General features: G+C 41.3%; 1 protein-coding gene across 1 annotated transcript in view; it reads right to left on the reverse strand.

Moving 5' to 3' along the window:
- Nucleotides 1-20,726, reverse strand: part of tmem132e (transmembrane protein 132E) — a 96,620-nt gene that overhangs the window by 14,445 nt on the left and 61,449 nt on the right. Inside the window, exons 6-7 of the mRNA XM_070843795.1 lie at nucleotides 15,032-15,237; nucleotides 5,863-6,142 (exon numbers count right to left, since the gene is read on the reverse strand). Coding sequence (XP_070699896.1) covers nucleotides 5,863-6,142; nucleotides 15,032-15,237 — 486 coding nt within the window. The remainder of the gene's footprint in view (nucleotides 1-5,862; nucleotides 6,143-15,031; nucleotides 15,238-20,726) is intronic.

The following is a 20,726-nucleotide window of genomic DNA, read 5'->3' on the forward strand; positions in this document are numbered from 1 at the left end:
TCATTTAAATAAGGATCACATGTCTGAGATTCATATCACACCGTTTATACATCATACATTGTAGAGTCAATATTGAACTATAATTTCCCAGTGAGATTAAAGATCCTGCAGATTAGACTTAAATCTATTTCTACTCTGTTGTCTCTCTTTAGAAGAGTGGTTGATGTTTGCAGATATTAATTAAATAATCTCTGATCAGAGGACTAAGAGTGAATTACGGCTTTCCTCTTCGAGAGGCAACTATTGTTCAGTAATCCTCTGGAGGAAAACCCCCAACTCCCACCAGGTTTGGTGAATTCTTAGAAAGTCACCGTTTGGCTTCGTACTCACAAGACATAAACATTACTGTGCGCCATTTCTACAGTTTAACCTTCTCTCCTTTGTGTCTTCAATTAAACAGACCTGTCAAATTTAACACAGAAATACTTCATTCATGCAATAATCCTCAGCCATCCTTCCAAAAAGAGAGAAATCAAAAGACTGCCTGGAATATTGCACTAAGTGGACAAAAGCTGCTCCTTTTCTTTATTCACTGAGCTGGTGGACAAGTTGAATGAGTCTCCAAAGACTGAAGACTGATTCAGTCCTCTGACAGACTTCAGAAAAAGGACCTTTGTTGAGCAACATACTGTTAATGTTCACAAAATCAGCATAATAATTTCACCATTCTTTGTAAAATAGGCTCCGCAAACCGGGGGATCTTTTACTGTAACGTCTTTGTGATTTGAGTTTTTGTTAGACATCAATCATTCATGATGAATGCGTAGTGATTCTGCAGTGATCTAATTTCTGTTTCCTTCATCCATCCATTGTCTATACTGCTTATACTTAAAGGTTGTGGGTGGGGGGTGGGAGGGGTGGTGAGAGGCGAGACACGCCCTGGACCGGTCAATCACAGGGCTCGTTTCCTTCATGTTTTAAAATGAGACTTTAAGGAGATTTTTCCGTCCTGAAGATTTCATGGGGACTGAGCTGCAGGTGCAGGAGGCAGCTGGAGTTTCAGTCCGGTCTCAGTGACCAATGATCATAATGAAGCCCTGCCCTGCTGGGAACTCTGATTTATGACAGAGTAAATGAGGAATGGCATCCACCTGTAAATACACATTACCTGTGCTTATTTTTATTAGCCATGTTAGCTGCACGGCTCCACGGATGGCCGGGTTGGTCGTTCCACCGCTTTCATACTGAAATATTAGATGGTTTTCCATTAGGTTGTGGTGCAGATATTCATGGTGCCCAGAGGATCATCCTTTGACCCTTTCATCAGTCACACTTAGAGATTATCTCTTACGATGCATTATTATTTTTACTGGCCTACAAATGAGTTGCTGCTTGGGGATAAATGTAGTTGTCTGAATCTGTTATCCAGTTTTCCTGCAGGTAAGCTTTAGCTATTTAATGTTAAGGTAAATGTTAGCTCCCATTCACTAGCAATGCTAACATTAGCCCTCAAATATATTCTTATGTGTGTAGAAAATGTGGAGTTTATGGAGCAGTCTTACACTATTTTTTTCTCTACAGAGAGACATGAATTAATTTTGTTTCACAAGAGTTTTTACGAGTTAGGAAAAGTGATGTTGAGCAGCTCAGTCAATCACAACCAACGGACGACGTGTGAGGAAAAATGTGCGTTTCAATGCACGTGACAAAAGGAGACAGCAGATGTTAATGTTTTACAACTGTTTCCAAAGTTAGCATTTGATTTTTTTGTTGCTTTCAAATAGATATCTTGTCTTCTTCCAGCCAAGGACATCGACTGACTTCTGCTTTGCTCTGTGTGATGTTCCAGCCTCTTCATTGTCGTCACACTAGGATGGACTCTGCTGTGTTTCATTTAATTTCCGCTGAGTTGTGCTCCAAAGACTCTGCGGTAGTGGTGGTATTCAAATGTCTTCAATAAGAGTATTACTTTATTTATTTATTTTAGATAGATAACATTTATTTTGTTATTGTATAGATGATTAAATGGATGAACTTCAAGCTGAAGCACTTTTACATATAAGTAAAAGTCTGATATACCTAAAAAAAAACAAAAACAAAGAAGCTTCCAGGAAAAGTTTCTGTTGCTCCAGATAAAAAAACAAACTCATAATAAATGAATACATTAAAATTATAAAATTGTCATACTTCATAAGCTTGTGACGACAGTGTCTGTATAACTACTCTCACTGCCGGAAGGGAAAAACAAAAGGCTTGGCACTGCAAGTGAAAATAGATCGGAGTTCAAATGGGATGTTGCAGCAGCAAATGAATAAATACTATTTGAAACAAGCACAATCATAACATACATTAATATTAGAAAGATTATGTATTCTAATGATAAAGATAAGAGGTAATCTGTTGTGAACTTGTGAACCTATCAATTTTACTTAAGATCGCCAACTTCCAGTTTTTATACTTGTTATTTTGCTTGTTTACAGATAAATGCAGGATTTGTGTCTTACCATCATCTCCTGCAGTCTTGATCTGCAATCTGACAAACGGCTGAAGAGGTGAAAACACTAGCGAGCATTATGGCGCCTATGGATCGAGTAAGAACAATACTGTTGTGTTGCTGCAGTCACCACTAACGTACGAGTGAGAAATAAGGATTCTGAACAAACAGCCTGTTTCTGCTCGACCAGGATGATGGTACTGATTTAAGAGGAGAAGCACAGGACTCAGTATGACCTTATTAAAATCTAAAACATGCACACTTAGAGAAAGCACATAAACAAACAGGTCAACTGTTCAAAAGTCAGCAAAGCAGTGATATTTTTGTGGTTTGTGGTAGTGTGATCTCAAGATAGGTCAGTTGGAGCAACAGTCATTAACTGTGTACAAGAGAAACTTTTGTGTGAAAACCATTAATATTTTACGCAACCTGAGATTCTGATGTGAACAGAAGTCCAACAGTTCAGCCAGGAAACGTTGTCAAAAAGAAGGGATTTGGTGCTAAAAAATAACTTTGGAATATACCAAAGGTTTAAAGGTTTTCCAACTCAGACTGCTGAGGCTTCATATTATCTTCCTCTGAACTTTAGAATGAGGTCTGTGGATTTTCTCCTCCATGTCTCGCAGCATAATCGTGTTATGAAGAGATCACTTCACAGCCAGTATGGACAGAAGGACGGCTAACACACACCAGTTCATTGAATGTGCAAATGGCATGTGTGTGTTATGTTTGGGAATAATGTTCCTTAAGTGAATCTTAAACCTTATATGTATGTTAATTGAGCTCACCATATTTTATTTTGTGTTCTCCTCCAGGGATTAATTGAGGACACAGTGGGAAAACATGTTATCAAAGATAAGAATGCTAGTCAATAAACCGGCGGAAGTCCTCGGGGGCACGATGCTCATGCAAGATTTATATAACTGCATTTGCCGCTGCCATTTTGTGTGAGCCTGAAGGACCCTCCTCAACTCGAGTGCACCCTTAAAACACTACAGTAGGTTTTCATGGACGCACTTTCCAGGATCAGTATTAAAGACAATCAGTGAGCTATCACTGTGTGTAATGTGAGGGGGACAGAATGCAGTTTGCCATTGTTACTCCTGCGGGCATGTGGTTGCTGTAACCCTGATTCTGACTGCCTGGTGTCTGTAAGGACTGTGTGTACGCAAACAGGTCTGAGCTGGATTGAGGAGATGATTGGCCGCCTGCCGCTGCTTCTCGCCTGTGATTGGTTCCCAGGAGAACGGCCCTCTATTTGAAGAACCAGGATGGCAGAGAGAACAATAGACCCATCCTGCTCATCCCCTAACCAGCCACAGATCCTCTTCTAACTGTGTACTGTAGGTAATGGAGGGGGGGGGCTGCCATTTCTGTTAATAGAGATTTTTTCTCCTGTTTACCTGAGTTAAAGTAGAGATTGTAATTTCCATAGCTCATGTTTATTGTTTTAAGGTAGAACTGGTTGTTATTTTGGCCTTTGTCCACCCTGACGCCTGAACCTACGCACCTTTTTGAGGATATATGTTGTAAATAACTGCTGTCATTCATAGACGGGGCGCAACAGCCATCTTGCACTGATTGCACATTACACCTGGTACTGGTTTACTCTGCACATTACATTTGGTTTGCACGTACTGTTTATAGTGTATATTACACTTTGTATTTATTTTTTATTTGCTTATTTATTTGTTTGTATTCATGGTGGTGCTCACTTTTACTTCTTTACTATTGTAACACCAGAATTTCCCCCCGGGGATCAATAAAGTACTTCTATCTATCCATCTATTGCAGACTTGTTTTATTATGTGTTCTAAAAGCTTTGGACTTTAAATTAGTCAAACACAGTTGATATTTCCAACTAAGTGCTTACAAAACTTTTAATTAGAAAATGAGAGCATGCTAACATGCTAAACTAAGATGGTGACCATGGTAAACATTATACAAAAGGTTAGCTTTGTCAGTGTAAGTGTGTACAGTAAACATGTTAGCATTAGCATTAAGGTTAGGTAAAGCCTAGCTTAGCTGTAGACTCTTAATGATGCCTCCTTTTAATAGTGCTTAATTGATATCTGACAGAACATCATGTAATTAGATGAAAAGAAGGCCTTCAGGCTCCACCCATACTTTTGTTTCCAGATCACTGTAATCTACATTAGAACAGCTGTAGTATGTTGTTCTCAATCAACCAATAATAAAGATATTTGATGGATGAAACAATTTCTGAATAACTTATTTATTTATTTATTTACAATTGCTGCGAGTCAGTGTGGCAAGTTACATCTGGTGGTAAATTGATGTATAATTATTCATACCCTTCAACAGATTACAAATGATCCATTGCTCATTTAAAATGATGGATTGGTGACTTATATCTTTCCTCCGTATTTCGCCATCATCAGACGCATCCATCAGGCGACTATTCTTTCTCCTGACGGGCTGAAACTGTGATCTCTCATGGTGATCAAAACTCTCACCAACCGTTACTTCCCTATGTCCCCATAAATGACCAGTGAAGCATCAGTAAATCACTGCCCAGGAGCCATAACTTGCCGTGCCGCTTCCTTTATAAGGACTTCTGAACCTGTCTCGGCTGATGCATTTATATGCACTTTACATCAGGGAGCTGTTTTGCTTGAGAGAAGTGGACATCAACAGCGGCACACACTTACAGACCAACCAGCGAAGAGGTTTGTGTTTAATAACAGACACAGACACAAGGTTAAGAAGAAAGAGCAGAAAATACTGCATGAACATGAAGGATGAATCTTCTTCATTACTACTTTGACAGTTTAGGCCATCGTTACCAATGATGATCATAATATTGTTCTCCCCAAATTAATTTCTAAGATGTAATTCCCATCCTCCGGTGAGCCAAACTGTCTGTTCCAAGTGTCTATCACCGTTTATCGACCATCTACTGGTTTCATCTTTGATCTACTGCAGTTGCTATGGTTTTACAGTGTAATACTAATGAGGTATTATTAAAGAGAGGTGCTCTCACTTTATACGATCCGTCTTAATTGTTGGCTTGTTTACAACCTGCCTGACTGCTTGGTTTTCCTGCCTCTTTGTTGTAGCTGTGTCACCCTGTTTCCAAATGGAGAAAATGATAATAAATATATTTGGCTGCATTAGTGTTTAATCAAAACATCAACAATCTACAAAAGAACCATCTCATTTAGTCCCCAACAGCTGCTGTAAACTCAGAGAGAGTAATGAGCTCTAAGCTTTAAATCTTTCTTCCTCATCTCTTTAACTCAATCTTCATTTTGTGTGTGGTAGCTGTGGAGGGCACATTCAAGGAACACCATGTCCGCGTTCATGCTTCTCACTCAGACGCATCATTTATCACCACAAGACATTTAATTTTTCACTGCTGATCTATGTGAGCTCTCAGCACTGAGGCATAAAGGCGGTCACTTTACCTTCAGCACAGTGGATCCCAGCTCCAGACCCACCAAGACCGTCCGGTCCACCAACTCAGCTATCCTTGGGTCCGCCACCTTCAGAGAGTCCTGGACCAGGTCTGTGACATCCACCTGCCAGTCGGGCCCCAGCATGGTGATGACCTGGTCGGTCCCCTCTGTGGACGTGGTGTGGAACTGGGTGAGCACCTTGACCAGGGCCCGTTGGTACTGCAGGGTGCAGCCTCGACTCACCCGGCGCTCGTCGTCTTCGTCATCGGCGTCGCTGTCTCTGGTGCTCCTTGGATGGAAAGAAGTGGGGGAAAAATAATAGCAACAATGAAAATTAAACATTCATTTATGTGGCGTAAAGATGCAGCAAATAAAGAAGCAGTGATTTCCCAAACCACCCATGGATGTCGTGGGTGCCAAATTCAGGCAGCTGTGGAGTTTCCTGCAAAAGGCAACTGAGAGGCTAAACCCAATACCCAAGATTTAGCCAAGTGTGTCTGGAATTGGCCACCAAAAAGACTGAGCCCTTCATTAAAGATAGAAAAAAACGTGAAACCATCACCAATTAAAACTTGTCATTTCCTTAAACCGAGCAGCTGCTGCTAAATTCTCCTCAGCACTGTGGCATGATGCTATGGCTCAATTTGTGCCTTCTGTTCTTAAGGGTCTCTACTCATTTTATAATTTGACATCATAACACTGATGAGAATCTCGGCGCCACACCACACAAATCCATCACATTATCTGTTCTGAAGTGGTGGCAATGAGGAAAACGTCCTCTGAGCCAGCAAGGGAATAATGATAGGCACCAAAAGCAGAGCTTTGGACCGATGCCCTTCTTATTTCACAGGAGCCCTGGGCAGCGGGGTTAAACATGCCAGGTGCATCCCCCACCGAGTGCAATCTGCTCTACAACAAGATGTATGAGTTGCCCAACTTCCCTCAGCAGGATTGACAGTCAGCCAGCTCCTGCTTAAAAAGCAGTCCTCTGCTTAATCTTTGCTTTGACTTAACTATCTGAATGACTTGAGATTCATGAGAGGCAGTGGGGCAGTCAGCCACCGACAAAGTATATATCTCAGCTATTGATTGAAGAAACAGCTCCGATTATGAGGCAAAACGCATTGTTGCGTAGACCTTTCCACCCGTCCCTCCCACTGAGTCTGATGATTAATTCATCTTAGCGTGCCACCTCTCCACACCTCAGCATTCCCACCAATACTTCAGCGTTCTGCTCTGCTTATAACTTTGCACTGTCAGGTTATATGATGTTTAAGAACAAAAGGGCCTCCCATAAGGCTCTCATGGGTCATTACAGGTACCTGCATGTAGTTGTTCATTCGAGCAGCTTTAACTCCACATTGTGAACCTCTTTCGCTCTGATTAATCTCGGGTCATGGATTTATCACTTCTGTGTCTATGGTTGGTTGAATCTATAACCTTGAAATAAATAAAAAATGCAAAGCTCTTTCAGAGTCACCGTGATTTTGTAACTGTGGCAATGCCACAATGAATTTAATGTTATGGAAATTATCGTCTTGACAGGTAAAAGCTGCAGAGATGTGGAGCACCTGTCTGATTATATTAGTGCAACGATGGATTGTAACAGTGACAAACTGCGTGTATGCAGCAAGTAAAACATTAACAAAACAAAAAAAACTAATAAGATTTGAGGAATTGGAGCAACACAATAAGTTTGACTCATTTGGGGGTTACAATAAACTTGTGTATGGATTCTGTGTCTTCACAAAGTTTTTGGAGAATAATTAATAGAATTGTGAATTGTATAATTTTCTGAGTTTTAATTTGATGTAAAACAGCTTCTGCTCATGTGGGCTGATGAGCCTCTAAAAGTTGCATACCTGTAGCACGCATGGCTGTTAATGAGTTTTTAAAATTCAGACTGTGACCTTAGATAAACCATTAGGAAACTTGTTCACACTGTTTAGTATTCATCATTCCGGTTGAAGCTGGAACATTTGCTGAATTTTTATTTAAGGGAAGTCAAATTATATAAAATAACAATCAGGAAAGAAAAGGTAATTTATCACAAATTGTGTGAATTGTGTTGAAAATAATGACGAAGTTAATGAGTAGTTGTTAGCAGTGGCACTTCACAATAGGGCTGAGGACTTTCTATGAGCAGTCTGCATGTTTTTCTTGGTCTGTTAAGAGTTTTTGGCAAGACTCTAAGTCGCCGATAGGTGTGAACGTGAGTGTCCATCGTGGCTGTTTAGAATCTAGATGTTTGTGAGCCTTATGAAAGAGTTCATTTTCATTTCAAAAACAGTTTCACAGCTGAAGTACAGCTGAAAACGTACCCCAACACTATAAGTTTGACTCGAAATTTCATGAAAGAAGTTAATTCATCATGAAGAGTAGAGGTTGTAGGGAAGGTTTAACAAACAGATGCTACTGGCTACATTATGGGAAATGGCTCTTTTGAGACTTTTGAACATTTTCCCTCGTGTACCCTATCTCAGAATTGAAGAATTAAATTGCTGGAGGTTTTAAGAAAGTGGATACCTAGATAAATCAAAATCAGCAAACCTTATCCAAAGCAATTGCCTAAAGACGCTGAACCAGGAAAGTAGAACCTAAAAACTGATCTTGGGTATGGTGCACTTGTCTTCCAGCTGACAGGCTCTCTGGTCTGGATGTCATCTGGACTTCATACGTTGGCCTCTGTGCGGGAGACTGACAGAGTAGCTTCAGGACATGGAGCTGCTGTTGTACGTGGGTAAGCAAGTTAACTCCACAGCAGACGCTGAGACTGCACACTCAGTTACTCATGCAGTTAAAGGTAGAGAAAAACTCAATGAGACAGTAAGGCTCTCTCTGTCTCTGTCAAGGAGTTTCACAACTCTGGGTTCAGGTCAGTGAAAGTTTACCTTCCTGAGTCTGTACCTGAAAATAAGGTTGATATTTTTTCTCCCCCAGAAGAATAATGTCTGTTCTTATTAGAGTCTCTGATACAACCGTACAAGCTGAAGCTTCAGTGCACACGGCTGCCCGCCCGATTACACTTTCTTTCCTTTTTTAGAGCATGTTACTGGATAATGCAGCCAGTGAGCAATTCTGCTGCACTGTAGCAAAGGCTCACTGCAGGCCAGGAGAGCTTGCTGCGCATGAAGGTTCAGAATGTGTCACGTTGCACAAGTGAGGGAGTGTAGGATGGAAAGGCTGTAACGAAAGAAAAATAAAAGAGTTAAGCAGGTGAGGGAAAGAATGTGGGAGGTTAGAGGTTGTGTGAAGGAGAGTCAGAGCACTCGTGAGAGGAGGAAAACAAGCAGGAGAGAATGAGCGATGGGAGGATTGAGAGGAGTTAATGAAAAGACAATAATTCAGTCTAACAATCGCAAAATAAAGCAGCTTTAGCAAAGCCTGACGCAAATAATCATCTCCATTTTGTGTTGCTGGAGTGTGTTTGAGATGACTAACGAGCTACATTACGTTGTACCACAGTTCTTATTTCCCCTTACTTTGTGGTGTTATTTACAGAGCTTTGGAAGCCTTTGTAAACATCATTTATTAATTATCACAGCACTCCATGATGACTGAAAACAAACAGGAGCAAGGTCAAGACAAACACAGCCTGCTATTTCATGCCAGAGCTACTGTTACTGCTCAAAATTAAGACGATTTCTCGTAAATCCTGTTAGTGTCTGTCCGTTCCTCCGTTTCTCCCTGGGCTCCTGGTACAGTAGAGTTTGAGGACAGCTGCTGGCAGTAGTCTTGTTTTGTTAATGGCAGGTATCCAGGTTGTTGTGTTGCAGGTCACAAAGAAGTCTGAAGTCTCCAATTAAGTAACAAAGACAAAAAGTACACTTATAAAATTAATCTAATTTTTTCGTGAAATGTTTGTTCCAGACAAAACCAAGTTAACTTTAGTGAAACTTCAAGGTGAAGAATCGTCATGATGCTCCACTTTTAAGCCAACGTGAATCAGTCAAAACCTCTACATTTCCATGGCAACCGAGCAACCTGGGTTTATTTTTATTTATTTATTTTTTATCTGATTATGGTGCAACTGTATTATTGTCGCTGAGGAGCCCCTTGAGAATTAGATGGCACACCTTAAGGAGTTACTCCTAATAAATAATAATAATAAAGCAGGTAAGGGGACCTGGATTAGGATTGTTTGCCTTTATGTGAATGTGAATGTATCACATGTGATAAACACAGTGAAGGTTTGTGCATTTCTGTGAGGGGTTTATTGATTTTACAGATTTAATTTTCTTTAACATCGTTCTCCACACCTGCATGTCTAAGGGTCATGTGTGTATTTCAGGCCTGTGTGTGTGTGTGTGTGTGTGTGTGTGTGTGTAAAAATGACAATGATGAAATTGGATTTCCCCCGAGGGGTTTAATAAAGTAATTCTCCTGCTTCTTCTTCTTAATCCTCGGTGATTAATGGATAACCTCGACACTCTGACAACAGGTACAATTATCCTGAAATTAGATGTAGGCTGTTTTCAGAACAAAACTAATGCTTTTGAATCAATCACTCAAGAGGGGCAAGCATAACCAGGAATTGATCTATTTTCCTTTCAACTAAAACATCTTTTCAAACTGAGGGTATCAGTGAGAGCTTAATGCTACTAGCCTGATATCAGACAGAATTGTCAACTCGTTACACTTCCATTTACATTCAGTCTGACATTGCCTCCACTCTAACCGATCTCCTTGGGAGAAGAGGATTTCGATTTTCCCAAACCAATCACTAGAGACCAGCGTATCCGCCTCAATCTAACACCATCTTAAATCAACACTGATTCCTAGTCCATGCCAACATACTGGTTTTGTTGGGGTTTTATAAAAGCAAAAAGCAAACTACAATGTGGGCTCACAGCTTGACAACACTTGACAAGTCCAATCCAGGGCGTTGAGACGCTAATCGTTTGTCCACCTGCAGTTTTTACTGGACTGAACTGTTTTTTCATCTGGAGTTTCATGTCTTCACGCCAAACCAGAGGCAGAAAACTCAAATGTGTGGATCCAGGCAAACATGCTACATGATGGCCTGGAATGAAAGTGCTAATCACTTTTTGAGGCAAAAATACAGAATATTTCACATTCAAATATCACTAAGAGAGTCAGCCTGCGGTGACACTGTTCCAGCTATGGATCAGGCAACAGAAACACAAAACACGGTGCATCGCATTCATCAAAAGATGCGTCCAACACCACCAGCAGGAATATGACTGAAAACAAAGACTCCTGTGCAAAGGCCAGTCAAGTAAGTCTGCATGTGGCACCATTAAGAGTGATGGGAGCTGTCTTGCAGTTTCCCGATGCTGCAAAAAACTACAGGGAAAAGGAAATTACATACACTCAGTAAATCCAAATGACAGCATGCACTGAAGAAATGCGTCAGCAGCAGTGAAATGAATTCCTCTGGCCTGGTTGTGTGGCAATCATTGCAACCTAAAATAGCTCACAAGGGGTCTTTGATTACTGGACGAAGGAGGTTATATGTATAGAAAATGGGTTGGAAGAATGGTAGAGATACGTACTTTAGAAAAACTTTAAAGCCACACCAGTCTGCTTGAAACAACCAGTCCAGCTATTAACATTTGGGGAACACTGAATAACAAAGCTAGTATCATTATAAAAGAATCACACCATATGAGAGTGCCGGCAAACCCTGGGGTCTGGTAAACTCTGGACAAACAGCAAACACCACTCAAAATAACAAGGGCTGAACGTCTCACAAACCCGCCGGAGAGACACATGTATGGTTTGTTATCTGCGGGGGTTCTCCTTTAATAGGCTGGGCCTTTTATAGTGAAAGAACAAAATAAATGAATGGTGCTAAAGTGGAGATTTAAGACACATTTTACACGTCAAAATAATACACCATCTATGGCCCGTTATAGCCCGTTGGGGTTCTTTGAAAAATGAGGCTATGCAAGATGTTTTCCAAGCACTCTAGGTCATTTGAAATACCTTAATTCTTCAAACAACTCCTTAAACACGCCATTTATATTCAGGTTGGGTAGAAATGGATTTGGTCTTATGGTGATGTACTCTAGCAGCAACGACAGCAGCCACCCGCGCGAGTGTTAATGCTCCCATTAAACACTCCCTAAATGAAGGGTTGTGGGCCTGTTTGTTACTGCTGCATGCCTGACAAGAATGCTGGAACATTTTAATGAACCCAGGTTCCTTAACCTGCGTACACATTTTTCATCTGGTCCTGTGTTGAACAACCTTCATCTCCCTTTTTTTTTTTTTTTTTACTTTTTAAGGTGTTACTGTATATCTTTAACACTTGTAGACAACAGCATGGCCATTTTTTTATTGTCTGGTGGATTCCTTCCATCAACTAAAGCTTTTACTGTATAATACTGACATGAAGGCCAGGCAGTCGGCCTTGAGTCCTCACAAGGATCACCACAGTGTAACACCCAGGGGCAAACAGGGATGATAATATAGGCAGGGGTTGTGTATAAGTGTGTGTATCTGTCTGTCTGTCCATGGCTAATCCCTAAAAGTACGGGAGTGACCAGCCTAATATTTTGTGAGCACATTTATGCCTGTGTGCTGAACGACCTTTCATGGTTGTGGTGCTTCACAAGTTTTGTATAACTGGTTTTATAACTGTTTCAGGCCATCATAGACTGCTGACTCCTGTTAACCGGCTGGTCGGTGCCGTATGTCATCAAAAACCGCTTCTGTTTGACATTGTGGAGCAAAACGGCTGCCTGGCTATCAACAAGCCTCACCTTGGCCGTTTGCAGGCCACATTTTGGCCTTTGCTGTGGCTAAATAACTGCCTTCCATAGAAAAGCTTGGTTCTGTTTTGAATCAGCAGATTAATTCCATACCTGACATGTTATGATCCACTAAAGTTATGCACGACACAAGGTGAATAAACATCTGTCTCTGTTATCTTCACTGCCATTTTGACTGCAAGTTCATTTTTAACAACTTTTTCTGTTTGCTGTTTATTCTAATAAATGTAAATAGTTAAAAAAATAGTTAAAAACAGCCAAGAGTCTTCAGTTTCAAGAGTTAGTTAATTGCAATTCTATAATCAAGGTGACAGGAATAACTGTTCATTGTGTGCATCTGTTTTGCATCTGGCATTTCATTTCCTCAGAGCAGTGACTGGGCCTGTGCTGATAATCGTGAAGCTCTGAAGCTCCGAGTGACTAGAGATCTTTCAACCCAACAGAAAATAGTTTACAGCATCTCCTGCTTTCCTACAGAGCGCGATTATTAAAACTCAGAATCAACTGGGGAGAGGTCGTATGTGTTTAAACGTCACCTACGTCTTTTGCTCTCAGCTCCTCCTTTCCTCTTTCTGCCCTTCTCTCTCTCTCTCTTTCCTGTTCTGTCCATTTTTATTCACCATGCTGCTCGGCCATGTGCACTTTATGGTGTGTTGATGTGTGTGTGTGTGTGTGTGTGTGTGTACATGCGTGCGACCACTTGTGTGTGATGACAGAGACAGATCATACCGTCTAGTTAAAGGCAGGCAGGGGGGGTGACGGTCTGCAGCTCTAAGGGACAGGAGCTGCTCTGTATTGCTTTCTCTTTGATTTACTGATTTCATTTAGCATTTTTACCACTGACCCGACACTCCAGGCCAATCAGCTGGCTGGCCGGGCCACAGGGACCTGTGCTCCTGAAGGCCAGCCCAGGCCTGGGAGCGCCATCGTGTGCAGAAAACCGAATCATAATATTGAAGAAGTGTCTATTCAGTGACCATGTGAGGCATTTGGTCCAAACACTGTTAAAAAAAAAAAAAACCTTCACTGTTAAAATTCATTCTTCTTACAATAAAAGGTAGATAAGATTAATCAACTTTGACACGATTAAAAAAAGATTTCAACAACTCATTATTTCCTGTAATGAAATTGTGTTTTATAAAACCTCGCAATAAGTTGAGTTCACAAAACTCAATTAAAATGCCTAAATCAAACGTTCCTATGACAACCCAGCCTGCACATTCAGATCCAGTTTGAGCTTGTTTGTCTGGCAGTGATTCAGCGAGCACGCAGTGTTCTAATCCACATTTTAGCCAAGAGATAACACGGGGTAAGCTGTAGCTTATAAAATTGGATTTTAAATGTAATATTATTTGTAAAAATGTGAATTTAATCAATGCTAACTGATTACTCAATGTAGGGACATGTAATATTATTAAAGGAAGAGTTGCCTTTAGTACTGCATCAACAGTGTGGCAGCTTCTTGGAAATGCAGCTACAACAACAATTAAACTCTGACCATCATTTTGAGTCCTGAGTAACACCCAAAATTACCTGCTTGTTAGTCCCAAAACACAATTATCTGCCTGGAAGTACATGAAGTACCTATTTTAATTTTAAAAAAAGCTTCCAGTGTTCAGATGGGTCGGACACAAATATGACAAACTCATAGATCAATTTGCACGTGAGAGCTTCATTTTGCAAGGTACATTACTTCTGTGTGTCTGAGACGGAGCATCTAATTGGAGTAAAACAAGCAACTGCACATAAAATCCTGGATAACAGAGAGAAGGTTGGACTGCTTTTTAGCTTCTAATGTTTTAAGACTGCGGGGTTCCATGCTTTTTGGATAATGAGTCTTCTGCTAATCATGTATAAAAATAGCACATCCAAAATTGCTACTGCACCTAATGCATTCTGGCTCTGTTGTTTTTACCAAAGGGTACAGATAAGAAAAGGAAATAGAGCAAAGAGGTTTTAGAATGCTCCCTTGAGACATACTATTAGATGTAACGGCTGTACGTTTCTTTCCATGAAGGTTAAACTTTAGATTAAAGGAACATTCTGGGTGATATTGGATGATATTTGTGTAGTTCATATGTCACATGGTGATCATTTGTCTTGTTGATTGGTTGGTACCCTATGTGACATCCACTCAAACCAACAAACCAACTTTGAACTGTAATTAACAGACAGTTTGGGAAATAATCTTAAAGTACGCCGTTGTTTTCTCTTCTTAATAACTGTGGATTATCTGGTTTGTTTACGGTCTGTCTGATCATCTGACTGCTCATGCTTCTTTCCCCATCTGACTTTGTCTCAGAAGTTAACTTCGGATGCTACTATCACAGATGGGAATGATGGCTAAAGCTACGAAAATCCAGCCCAAGCCGCACAAGGCTGTAATTTCCCTAAAAGATTACAGGCGTGCTAACTGTATCTCCGTTTGGACTGAGCCTCACCTTCGATCGGGCAGAATGGGAACCCTCCAGCCTTTGATGAAGCTCAGATTGTTGTCAGAAAGCTCCACCTGCAGGGGAAGCTTGGGCACCCAGACGGTCAGCTCCAGAGGTGCACTCAGGTGCTCGTAGCTGAAGATGACCCTCGCATTCATGGATCCCCGCGTCTCCTTCCCATTGACGAACACGTAGTCGCAATTCATTGACACCTAGGACAGATCAAGGTCAGAAGTCAGGCCATCTATATGATAATGGTCATGTCTGTGGCAGAGGATCTAAGTGATATGTGATGATATACAACACTGTATGGATCCAGCTGTCAGTGACACAATTCATCACAGAGCATTTCAAGGTTGATATTTTCAGCAGAGCAAATACACAGTGAGGATCTCTCAGGCATGTCGGTGTGATGTGAAAGTTTAGGGCACATGAACTATTTCTGGCAATACTTCAGTTCATCCAAATTTAAAAAACACTTTAACACTTTAGGGGAAACACTGGTGGATTTACTTGCCTGCCTTTGAGATATCTGTCTAAAAGCTCAACAGAAACAACATCTTGGTTACTCAGGATAACTCAGCAACAACTTTCTAATGGATAAATGGCCTCAATGAAAAATGGTAGACACTGATACATCTAACTTCTCCAAAAATATTTCCATAACTAGATGCCTGAAGGAACAAATGAGGAAGTGTTGTGTACTTTGTTGGTAATTTGTTTAAAACAACTCTTGAAATGTTAATATTTAGCACAATGTGGACCAGCGCTGCTCATTCATGAGCCACTGAGGCTCCTAAGTCTGCCAGTTTTCATTCCACCCGCAGACTCTCTGGCCTTGATGGCACAGCGCTGTGAACCACTGCTGTAAACAATGCTTACTGGCTGTGGGCTGTTTTCAAATCTAATTTGCATCTCTTATGCAGTTAAATTAGTGTTTCTAAGTAACCCAGTGTCTCTTAAGCATGTACAGTCCAAATTAGGCATGCAAACCACGTCCTAACCCCACCAACCTCGCATGCCCATTCTCAGCATAATGATCTATGAACAATTACACAGACGCACAACATGCCAACAAAAGCTTTTAGGCAAACACATAATTCATATCACATGAAAGCTGACAGCGGTGTGACATTTCACATGAACTTTAGCTCATAACACCTACGAGGCACATTAATAAACATATTCCCACATTTCACCTTTCACGAGACATTCGTGTAATGTGATATGATCTGTGAGAAAGCAGCGACACTGAGTATGAATTCAATATATGGAAATTTCTAAATTTAAGTCTTTGCAAATGCCATTTTTAACTTAAACCATTCTTTAGCTTTCCCATCTAGTCAAAAAGCTCCAGCTCCATTTGAATTATCATAAATACTTGTCCCCCTCTAACACTAAATTATTAACTGCAATGGATCTGGAGGGCTTTGCTTTTGGGCTCCCATCGAAGATTTATCTAGTGGTGGGAGGTAGCTGGCATTGTAATCAGAGGATCTAATCTCCCGCAAATGGAGGTCGGGCTGGCCAGTCTTCTCAGGGCTGGGGATTCATCATAACTTGGAGGAGGTCTGGGTAATATAATTCCCCCTCCATGCAGACAGGCCAAAGTGGGGGGAGTGGGCGGTGGAAGGACTTCTTAAGATGACAGTCTTTCCCTCTGGTTCAGTTAATGCAATTTTGCAGAGTTTGACCTTATACGCTGCCACAGTATCCAGCTTTTGTCTGTTATTGTTCTGTCTGTTCACGTGCAGGCTTATCTGTGAGAAGCAAGTTGCAAAAGAAAGAAGAAGAAGTAACTACACAACGACCCCGGCCACCTTGATTAATCACAGCATGGCTTGCTGTATGAGTGAGTTGAGAACATCTGCCTGACATGTACTCCTTCTACCCTAAAGGCGCACACGCTCGTGCACGTACGCACACACCGAAGACGAGCTCTGGCTGTAGTGCCGCTTCAGCTCCTGTGGCTATTGCTGCTGATAAACTTGGCCAGCTAATTGCAAGTCAAAAGCTGTTAGTAACTGTGGGTATCAGTGGCCCTGTGGGGGCGTGCTGAGGAGAGCTTTCACACACTGAGCCGCCACATGCCATCACACTGCTGCTAATGTGCTGTGGCATCCTCCATGGTGCCAGCAGATTGCCTGGGTGGAGACAGATCATCAGGACAAGAGCAAGTGCTGTCTGCATTTGGTTGTGTAGCGGTCACATGACGCCGATTGAAAGACTGGCTAGGTTAATAAAGGTGAAGACACCTAAGGACCTTTCTCACATTTATTCCATAACATTAACTGAATTAATTTGCCAAACGATTCCAGGAAGGGCAGCAGCTTCTGTCCTTCAAGCGAGCAACGCTGCACTGGCATTATAGTGCGATGTCACCATACACACAGCACAATTAATAGACCTACTGCAAATTCTCTGATCGTCCACATTCTGCACCAGTAGCAGTTAAGCACACTTGTTCACAGTGTGTGACTGGAGCCATAATTTTACTCCATCGTGGGCAGTCAGGCTGCTAAAACAGATTTACTGCAGTGACATCATCAGCTCATTATTTACACATGACCTCCTGAAGGGGCACTTCAGCGATTTAGTATTGAACTTTGGGATTCACAAGAGACAGATTAAGAAGAATGCACGGTCAAAATCAATGTAACAGAGGCAGAGATCATCTGACTTTTAGTCTTTAGTTAGGGTCAAAATCCAGGAACACTCAGTCCAACACTTTTCATAACTCAACTCCATGGAATATTTCTAGACCCACACATCCAGCAGCTATGGAGCAACATTATTCATTTGGTGTCATCTATCTGGCCATCTTGAGAATGTAAGTCCAACATTCACCCTTTTTTTTTTTGCTTTGTTTCAGAGACATGTTTAAAAAAAAACTAAGGCTGTAAATCATAATTCACATTTCCCATAATAAATGTGAAATCCTTCTGGATAAAATAAGCAGAAGAAAAATCAATGATGTGAGCAAGAATGAGTAATTACAAAGAAACAATAACAATCTCATGCCCCATTTGGATGCTTTCTCTAGCTGAGGTGGAGGGTGCTGTAGGTCACGGGCGCTGAGGGAGCATATACGACTGCAGGTGCTCTGACAGCACAGTAGAGATTATTAAATTTATGGAGTATGTTGCACATTTAGCTTTTATTTGACAGCAGGAAAGGTCGAGATAGAAAGGGGATGACACGCAGCAAGCCCTTGTTGCCACGGTTACAGGGCATGCATTACCAACACAAAAACAAAAAAAAAGAACAAAACCTGATGCAGGCAGAAGATTCAACATATTTTCCATGAGTGAAGTTGTAATTATCCTTGAGCTGGCCGGAGATGAACACTCAGCTGGGCTGCTTAAAACTGCTTTTGTTCCAGTGTTGCTTCCTTTAAGTGTATCAAACAGACTACAGGAAGGAAAGTGATTTTCTCACCCACGTTTCAATGTCAAAGCCACACATAGCGAAGAAGAAGTCAGCGCAGAAGAAAAATGGAGACGTCTCGGTGACATTAACATATTCTCCGAGCAGAAACCACAATTTCACTGCATTTTATTTTCAAATTTAAATATTCACTGCCAAGTGGAGTTTCCACTTAGGGATAACGTATGTATTAAATGAACACCGAATGAAAGCTGACATATGGCTAGCATTACTGGGACTGTGTCTTGGAGCTGTTGTGAAGCTTTTCTTCACGTGATGGATGTGTGCTGGCTTCAAGAGCAGTGCAACCAATGAGTTCATTTAGCTCTGTTAGCTAAATGAGCCAGCTCCCATTAGCCTGTTGTTGGTAGGATTAATGATGTTGAGTGTGAAAATGATCTGTTGTTCTGGAAAGCTAGGACTTTGGAAACAGTTTGGATGTAATTAGAAAAGAAATCCTCGTATTTATATTTATTTTATGCTGCAAAGCAGTGCTCAGTATGCTTTCAAGGGTTGTTCATCCAAGGTATTTATTAGAAAATGCACCAATATTTGTACCTCGCCATTCAGCCAATACAATGGAGGTAAATGGAAACCACATTTAATTCAGCTCCATTGCAAGGGGGACATTAATTTTTCACCAACAGCACCAACCCATTTACTTTGTAATGATGAGCTTATTAATGGTAATGACCCGACTGTGGAGCAAAGAGGATGTGAGTGCATGACACGATCTGTCTGAGACAACAATACAGTGAATATCACTGCCTCCACCAAAAGCTACTGGTAGATTGAGCCCCTTTCAAGGCCTATTTCACAGCCAGAGTAGAACAAGTTTCTCCTCCATTATCTTGGTTAACAGGTTGACGAGTCGCACCCCATCTAATTAGTTGCATGAAAAAGGTTGAAGAAAAAAAGCCAGAGCTCTTTGAAAAAGTCGCTGGGTGCAATGTGATATGGACACAGGAGGAGGAGGAGACAGGTATCTCAACTCTTCAGCATTGTACACTGCAGCATTAAGATTAGCCTTAATTGGATCTAAGTGGCGTCGCCCAAACCACGAAGAGCCGCCACAGACCAGAATGTGTGAACTGGGGTGTCCACATACGTTTGGCATTAAAATGTATCTGAATGGTTGGTGATTATGGTTATTTGGGTGAACTGGCTCATCAAAATAAGGGATGTGCATCTTTTTTGAGGATTTCAATCAATAAAACCTCTTCCTCTTCCATGTGCCTCCGATCTTATTAGCTAATTTCTCATCTTTTAGATGCTAAATGTAGATTTATGCTAAAGATAAATGTGTCACAGTAATATGCAAACGATGGAGGGGGGGGGGGGGAAGAGCCTTCAGTCACATACAGTACGTGTGCAGGATGACCACAGCCATGAGGTGTCATGTGACACAGGGCCATACACCTCTGCTTTCATATGGGTTATTTGAGTCACAATGCCAGAGGAGAGGAGGATCAGTGCAGGGAGGGGGCTGTCTCTGGTGCTTACGATGGCTGGCAAGTCCCCCCCACCCCCTGACACACTCTCACGGCTTTCTTTTTTCTATCTTTTCCCACCTTGTACAACTAGGGTGCCTTAAAGAAATCTCCTGCACACACACACACACACACACACACACACACACACACAGCTACAACAGGATTGGCTTATCTGCTATAGGCTCTTGATGCAGACTGCAGCTTAGTTATTTCCAAAGACGAAAGAACTAAAGAAATAAATAAAAGTTCCGGTAAAGAAAAATGACAACGTCTCACCTATTTTTACTCTCAAAGACGGGGAGGGGAGAAAAAAAAGCAACTGCCTGTGGGTTGGCAAACATCCAAATGAGAAGAACGCTGGGTTGAAAATAAAGCTTTATTCAGGGAGGGAAGTCTTGAAAATAATTTTTCAGTTGCAGTCTCAAGTCACGAGGCTATCAGGAAATGTGACAAGGCACTGGAAAGCTTTGTGCTGCATGCATTTTGCACCAATCATCTGTAGTGCTCGGGAAAAAAAACAACCAGCACGGCACAACTGAAACAAGACAATCGGATTAGAATAGATCGGTGTGACTTTTGGCATAACAGTAATGTGGGTGGTTAAAAAAAGAAAACAACAACAGTAAGTTGGAAGTAATGGAGTGTTCCTCCTGTGAATCTTTTATTCCTGTATTCTGGGGGACATTTTATTGAACTGTCATGAGCGGTGTATTTCCTGGGCCTGAAGGGCTCATTTTAAATTAGCCTCACATGTTCAACGGCAGGGGCACTGAAGCAAGCCC

Source organism: Pempheris klunzingeri, chromosome 14, assembly GCF_042242105.1.
Source record: "Pempheris klunzingeri isolate RE-2024b chromosome 14, fPemKlu1.hap1, whole genome shotgun sequence".
NCBI lineage: Eukaryota > Metazoa > Chordata > Actinopteri > Acropomatiformes > Pempheridae > Pempheris > Pempheris klunzingeri.